Consider the following 8,150-nt stretch of genomic DNA (forward strand, 5'->3'; position numbering starts at 1 on the left):
CACACACACACACACACACACACACACACACACACACACACACACACACACCCCGGTTTCAGGAGCAGGAAAGAAGGCACCAGAGAAGCCGCTTCCAGCAGGCATTCTGTTTTCCGGGCTAATGAGATCAGAAACCAGCAAATCGACCCCATGACCATCTTCCCCAAATCGACAACAAAATCCAAGGCCACTTCCTCTCCCCGTCTGCCCCTGACCTGAAATGAGAAGTAGAAGTCTACTTCTGCATCAGCTGATGTGCTGCTGCAAAACAGCTGTTTGCATTTCTCCAGCCTCCCAAACTTAACTGTTTCTCTCTCAATGTGGGGAAAAAAAAAGAAAATCCATGCAGCACAATGCAAGTCACCAGTGACAACAGAGAAAAGACCTTGCTCTTGCTGGAATACCCAGAAGCCAGCAGAGAGAGAGAAAGAGAGAGAGAGAGAGAGAGAAGCAGTGAAGTGGATGAACTAAAAGAGAAAGTGGAAAACCATTTGTTAGCTTTATAATAAAAGCCTTTTAAAAACTGGTTAAAAGTTTAAGACAGTATGGAAAAGCCTTAACACAAGTAACAATAAAGGATGAATTTAACATAGAGCACGCAATAGATTCCTATTAATAAATTACTATCAACTTAATTCATTAATACCCACTTAATTAGCTACATATTAATACAGGACAGAACGTAGTGGGCATTAAAACAACTGTTCGTACAGCCAATATTTTAAATAACTGTCAATGGAGTATACCCTTTAAAAATTGTGAATCACTACATTACACACCTGTCACTTGTATAATATTGTACGTCAACTATACTTCAATTTTTAAAAAAAGGCTACATACTCTGCGGTTCCAACTATATGACGTTCTGGAAAAGGCAAAACTACAGAGACGGTAAAAGGTCAGTCACTGCCAAAGGTTGGATGGGAGTGAAGGTAGGAGGGGGATAAGTGGGTGGAACACACGGGATTTTTAAGGCAGCGAAACCATTCTGCAGGAGACTGTAATGGTGGATACAGGTCACGATGCATTTGTCAAAACCCATAAACCTGATGGACACAGAAGGAAGCCTAATGTAAGCTATGGACTATAGTTAATGAAGCCTAATGTAAGCTATGGACTATAGTTAATAATAATGTTCATTCATCGACTGCGACAAATTTCGTGCCAGGGGAAAACGATGTCTGGGAACTCTCTGTATTTTCTGCTCAGTTTTTCTGTAGGCCTAAAACTATTCTAAAAACCAAAGTAAGGACTTCCCTAGAGGTCCAGTGGTTAAGAATCAGCACTTCCACTGCAGGGGGTGCCGGTTCGATCCCTGGTCGGGGAACTAAGATCCCATATGCCGCATGGTACGGCCAAACAAACAAAAATGAAAGTATATTAATTTTTTTAAAAAACAGACATATGGGGCTTCCCTGGTGGCGCAGTGGTTGAGAGTCCACCTGCCGAGGCAGGGGACGCAGGTTCGTGCCCTGGTCTGGGAAGATCCCACATGCCGCGGAGCGGCTGGGCCCGCGAGCCATGGCCGCTGAGCCTGCGCGTCCAGAGCCTGTGCTCCACAACGGGAGAGGCCACAACGATGAGAGGCCCGCGTACCGCAAAAAAAAAAAAAACAAAGAAGACCTATGTTTGAATTCGGCCTCATCCCTTACTCACTCTCAAGCACTAATATCTCAGTAAATCAAACCCATATTTACTGAGATACTAGTACTTCTGTGGTAACTACTAGAATCCAAGCGATTAACAAGACAGAACAGACCTTTCCCTTATGGAGCCAAGAATCCCATTTACTAGCTGTAGCACTTAACCTATTTGGGCTACAGCTTCCCCGTCTGTAAAATGGGAATAGCAATGCCCACCTCTCAGATTATTGTGAAAATTAAATGAGTTGGTGTGGGTGGAAGCATCTAGAATTATGCCTGTAGCATAATGAGCATTCTATAAATATTTGGTGAATGTGAAGTGTGTGCAGTCATAGCTGACTTCACTAGCTGGATTTTTATTTATTTTATTTTATTTTATTTTGTTTATTTTTTTAATTTGGCCGAGCCGCACAGCTTGCGGGATTTTAGTTCCCCGACCAGGGATTGAACCCGTGCCCTCGGCAGTGAAAGCACGGAGTCCTAACCACTGGACCGCCAGGAAAGGCTCAGCCTGGATTTTTAGTGTAAAAAAAAAAAGAGAGAGAGAGAGAGAGAGCTAGAAGGTGGAGTGCTGGGGGCTGGGGATTGAGTCAGCAGCTTAGAAAATCTGAGGAGTACCAAGGAAAACGGCAGGAAACAGCACCGGGTAGAAGAGCTTCCAAAAAGGCCTGTGGGGGAGACCACAAATGTCCACTCAGGAAACAGAAACCCACAGAATTTATTTAATCAATGATAAAAAGCCACCGAGTCCAAATGGGCAAATTTCCAGGGAACGGAGGCACTAAGAAAAGAAGCAACTGGGTAAAAACATGCCCACGGGAGGGCCACACGTACAGGTCTGATACCCTCCTGGTCCCTGTTCGCAGACAAAACAACACACAGGACAAATTCCCCAGAACCCAGTTTATCCACAAGATGTTCCAGGCTCTCGTCCGCACCTAAAGATCTTTATGGTATGCTGGCGCAGCCAGAGGGCTGCCTCTGGCTAATTTGCAGGCTGATAATTCCTAATTAATTTACTTTCTTATAATCCTTTTATAGAGACAATTTCCTTATAAAGAGATAAAGTCCTTGCACTATGAAGTCGGGGCAAAATTTGAAGGCTTGATAGCCTAGAAGCTATCACTGCCAAAGAAATCCAGGCTTCCCATCACCCCCACACTGGAACATTTTGGTGCCTAGTGGGGAGAGGAGAAAGCCAGGTGTGCACCAAACAGAAATCCCCGCGCCCACCCACAGGCTGACAGGCAGGGGCTCACCGGGTGGACGTCCAGGAACAAGGAATGCTCTTCTGGGTTAGGGTGGAGGCCAGACACTGCCTCTGCCAGGACTGGGTCAGCGTTGTAGAAGTGAGGATGGGAGAGAAATAAGGGTGCGTCTAGAAGGCAGAGGGGCAGAGAGGGGATGTCAGACAAAGGCAGCATGTTGGCACATCCAGAGACCTGCCCCTGTCACACCCTGAGCTGGGCAAGGGGATGCGTAGGTGATGAAACACAGCCACTGCCTGCAGTGCACCCCCCTCATGATGATGACAAGATACAAACAACAATAACTAGACAGAGAGCATTCGTTCAGTCTGCAAATATTTACCAAGCGCCCAAGAGGCACCAGGGACTGGAACCCACCCAGCAGGGGACAAGCTCGGTGCCACAGGAAGGGTAACATAGGAGCTGCTGCTTCTGCCAGGAGACATCAAAGGAAGGAGAAGAAGCCGGCTCAAAGATGCCAGACAGAGAAGGTGAGGGAATGGCGTTCCAGGAGGAAGGGATGGCAGAAGCCAAGGCAGGGAGGTGGGAAATGCGCGGTGCATGTGGAGCAGACGGCGCCCGGAGGGGAATGACGGCAGCAGACGGCGCCCGGAGGGGAATGACGGCAGCTGAGGACAGAAAGACTCGGACTTGGGTGAGAGGAGGGGCATCTGGACCGCCAAGCCAAGCAGCCCGGACTGTCTTCTGCAGGCGACACGGCAATGATCAGAGATGCTCTGGTGTGCACACCTGCAGCCAGGTCTCCCTAACGTCCACGGGAGGGGAGAAGACACGCCTGTTTTGCTCCTTCTCTCCCAGCAGCTGGTCTGTGGGAGGGACGCCAACGTGTGAGAACAGGGACTGACCTGGGTCCCTCTGAGTGGGAAATTCACACCCAGACACCCGAGGCTGAAGGTCTCCATCAACTGACCAAGCGAGGCAAACGCCAATGCATGCTCGTGTGCTCAGGACAACACACAACAGGCCTGATGGACAGCAAGTCAACGGGGAAAAGAATAAGCCTCTCTCAAAACTGACGAGGATCAAGAACCGGCACATCAGAGACAGAACGCAGACTGGCGGTGACAGGGGCCGGGGCAGAGAGATGGGGAGTGAGTGTAAATGGGTACGGGGTCTCCTTTTGGGTTGATGAGAATGTTCTGGAACTAGATTGTGGTGGTGGCTGCACAACGTTTTGAATGTATTAAATGTCACTGAATTGTGCACTTTAAAATGGCTAATTGCGGGGCTGCCCTGGTGGCGCAGTGGTTGAGAGTCCGCCTGCCGATGCAGGGCACACGGGTTCGTGCCCCGGTCCGGGAGGATCCCGCGTGCCGCGGAGCGGCTGGGCCCGTGAGCCATGGCCGCTGAGCCTGCGCGTCCGGAGCCTGTGCTCCGCAGCGGGAGAGGCCACAGCAGTGAGAGGCCGGCGCGCCACAAAAAAAAAAAAAAAAAGGCTAATTGCGGATTAGTGAACTTCACCTCGATACGAAAAAAAAAAAGAAAAAACAAAACTCACAAGGTCTTCTTCCCTAAAACCAGCAGCCCATCTGCTGCCAGCCAGGTGACCCGCATTCCTGTTTCTGTGTGTCTGGCAACCTCAAATGTCTAGATTCTTTCTGCTTTTCTTAGCAAAGCCAAGCACTGGTTTGGAATAAAAGCTGAGATTTAACTGCTGTCTGACTTCAGTTTTCCCAGAGTCCTTTTACATTCATTGCCTTAATGCTTCTCAACATTAATTTATTCATCCTAGTACCTCTTTGATGTGTTGCCATATTCAGCTACCCCCTGCCCTGTTACACAATGTGCTTCTCTGAAGCAACTGCTATTGCTCTACATAAACAGCTATATTTTCAAGGACGAGCTTGCTATCTGCGGCATACCTGGCAAACACTTGCCAGAATTAGAAAATAAATATAGGAGTAAATACAATGCGGATGAATGAATGTTGCAGATTCTAACGAGAGACTGTTACCTACGTGAGACTTGGACCCTGAGACTTTCTCTTTCTCTGTCAAAAAGAAAGACAGACGAGTGTTAGACAGGTACTTTCTTCTGGAAGTGATCAGAAGGACAGAGAGAGAATGGAAAGCAGAAGACCTCTCTCACCACGTAAGTCAATGTTATATAAAGCTACGTCTTTGGATCTTTGAAGTCTTGGGCACCACCAGGGACAATGTTTCACAATTTGGAAAACGCTGTTTCCCATTCTCCCATCTCACTGTGAAAGGAGATCAACAGAGCAAACACAAGGACCGCCCCCCTCCCTCGGTAAGGGAAGCAGTCACCGAGCCAGGCCCTTGAAGGCGGCGCATCTCAAACAAGGTCCATCCTGCCTCCAAGGCCAGGGTGGCAGGGTTGGGGGGAGACTGACACGGGCTGGACCAACTTGCCGTCACCTTCCCTTGCTTCAGCTTGCTTGGTTGTTTTTTTTATTAATTAATTTATTATTTTTTTTGGCTGTGTTGGGTCTTCGTTTCTGTGCGAGGGCTTTCTCTAGTTGCGGCGAGCGCGGGCCCCTCACTGTCGCGGCCTCTCTTGTTGCGGAGCACAGGCTCCAGACGCGCAGGCTCAGTAGTTGTGGCTCACGGGCCTAGTTGCTCCGCGGCATGTGGGGTCTTCCCAGACCAGGGCTCGAACCCGTGTCCCCTGCATCGGCAGGCAGATTCTCAACCACTGCGACACCAGGGGAGCCCAACTTGCTTGGTGTTTTAATAGCATGCATGCATGTACGTGTTTCTTTCTATTTTATTTCCAAACAGACTGAGAGACAACACCCAAGTAATAAATGGTAATTCATTTATAGCTTTATGGCGCATCTAAGCAGACCTAATGGCCCGGGATCACCACAGATTAAGGGCCTCCACTGAGCAAGCCTCAGGACCCTACACAGCACAGAGGTTGGAGGAGGAAGAGTTCTCTGGGTCCGAGAACTACTCAAGGCCCAGCAAGGGAAATGCCACAGAAATACAGACACAGGTGCACCCAAAGACACGTATGAGAGAAAGTTCTTAGCAGCGCTGGGGTAACTGTCCACAAGCAGAACCCCGTCGGATGCCCATGAAGAGCAAAAGAGGTAAGGAAATGGAGGTGTGGTCCCACCGTGGAATACTATATAGCAAGGAAGAGGGCACCCACGACCACGGGGACGGACCTCACCAATGCAAAAGTGGGCGAAAGAGGACATAAGTAGAGAAGAAGGAATATATGCTGTAGGATTCCGCTCACATAAACACCAAAGGCAAGCAAAGCTGTGCTGCCAGCAGTCAGGCCAGTGACGGCGGGGGGGAGGTCACTCCTGTCCTCTTTCCCCATCACTTGGTGGAATCTCAAAGTGCACGTGTCAGTTGGGCCTCTCCCTGTATATACGTCTATTTCAACGTAAAAGAAAACTTTTTATTTGCATAATACATACATAATTCCCTTGCACTTCTGAAGTTCTTTAGGCACGTGTGCTAAGATGAGGCCGTGCGATGTTCATCCCTAGCCCTTGGCAGTGGGTGGCTATGTAGTTTCTGCCTGTCCAGCACCCACTCTTTCTCCTGGAACCTATACACCGAGAAAGCCCCTCCCCTATTTTCAGCCGCCTGTCATGTGGGTGCTGGCCCCACCCACTGGAGCCAGGGGCTGAGCATGTGACACAGCCTGGCCCATCAGCATAGGCCACCCTTGGCCACTTACTGGTTCACAGCTGGTCGTGTGATGCAAGCCAGCCCAATCAGAGCAAACTCTAGAACTTTTGCTGGAGTGAAGAGGAGCCAGTTGTCCCCTTTCTGCAGGACCCAGAGCTGGGAGGAGGTGAGCCTGGGAGGGGAGAGCCTGCCTCGCAACAAAGCGGTCTGGAGGAAAACTGAGCTAGTACATGGCGAAAGGCAGCTTCGGACAACAGCTGAGCTCTAGAGCTATGCCTTATGCAAAGGTGAACCAAGAAGTACCCTTTTAGGCCTAATCAGGCTGGTGTAGCACCTGCCACTTACCACGGCAATCGTGTAGCACACAGCCCACCAGGTGTCTGCACTGTCAGCCCACCTACAAGCAGAAGTTCCTGTAAACACCACTGAAGAAAGAATGAAGCGAACAGGGAACAAGGGCAGGTGGGCCAGAAGAGGCCACGACAGAGGTGGGCACTTCCAGGCCCCAGCTCCAAACCCTTCACCCACGGAGCACCTCACTGCCTGAACTTGGGGAAACCATCCAACCTGATGGCAGTCCTTCCTCCCAACCCTGCAGCAAACTACCCCTCCCAAATTCCCATCTCCAGCTGGAAATGTGGTTCCAACCAAACAGGCCGCAGAAGGCGAGACCTCGGAAGATAAGGCGTGGCTTCTTGTCCTACCAGCTAGGGTGTCACACCCTAGCCTCGAGCCTCAATTCCCTCAGTGCAAGGTACACCCACACATCCATACGTTCCCATACTGTGTGAGCACCCACTACATACTGGGCCCAATTCTAGAAGCTAAGGACAGAGTCCTGCGTGGAGTATTTACAAACCAATACAGGAGACAGACAATAAGTGAAATAAAAGACACACTCAGTGATTTCGGGGACAATCAAGGGTGAAACGACAGGAGCAGCTGGGAGGCGGGGCAGGGGGGCAACTTCAGGATGGAAATCAGAGAGCAGGCCTCCTGGAGGAGGTGGCATTTGAACAGACCAGAAGCGGGTAAGGGAATGATTCACACAGATCTACAGCAGCCTGGGGAACAGCTGATGCAAAGGCCCTGAGGCAGGACCAAACGAGCTATATCCTAGAAACAGGGAGAAGGGGCGGGGCTGAAGAACATCAGTGGGGAAAGTACGGGAAGAAATGACATTAGAGAGACTGGCAGAGGCCAGATCCCGACGGCACTGGGGCCTCTGTAGGGATTTTGCTCTACACGCACGGGGGGCTAGTAGACATTTCAAGCAAAGGACTGGGTGGCAATCCGAGATTTTGAAAGGTCCCCTGGGCTGCTTGCTGGAACAGTGTCCAACAGAACTTTCTACGATGATGAAAATGTTCTCTTTTTTCACTGTACGTCCCACAGGGCAGTCACTAGGCACGTGTGGGTGGGAATCATTTGAAATGTGGCCGGTGCAAGGAACGCACTGCCTTTTTTTTTTGTTTTTTTTTTGTTTTTTTTTTTTTTTTTTTTTGCGGTATGCGGGCCTCTCACTGCTGTGGCCTCTCCCGTTGCGGAGCACAGGCTCCGGACGCGCAGGCTCAGCGGCCATGGCTCACGGGCCCAGCCGCTCCGCGGCATGTGGGATCTTCCCGGAC

The 8,150-nt window shown here is 50.0% G+C and overlaps 1 protein-coding gene across 4 annotated transcripts in view; it reads right to left on the reverse strand.

Moving 5' to 3' along the window:
• SCARB1 (scavenger receptor class B member 1) overlaps positions 1–8,150 on the reverse strand; it is a 79,466-nt gene that overhangs the window by 14,475 nt on the left and 56,841 nt on the right. For all 4 annotated transcript variants that reach the window (XM_027125108.1, XM_027125105.1, XM_027125107.1 and 1 more), the window contains exon 8: positions 2,903–3,021. In XM_027125108.1, the coding sequence (XP_026980909.1) occupies positions 2,903–3,021 (119 nt within the window). The remainder of the gene's footprint in view (positions 1–2,902; positions 3,022–8,150) is intronic.

The sequence above is a fragment of the Aethalodelphis obliquidens genome, unplaced genomic scaffold (assembly GCF_003676395.1).
Source record: "Aethalodelphis obliquidens isolate GAN/ISIS:26980383/991018 unplaced genomic scaffold, ASM367639v1 scaffold28, whole genome shotgun sequence".
Lineage (NCBI taxonomy): Eukaryota > Metazoa > Chordata > Mammalia > Artiodactyla > Delphinidae > Aethalodelphis > Aethalodelphis obliquidens.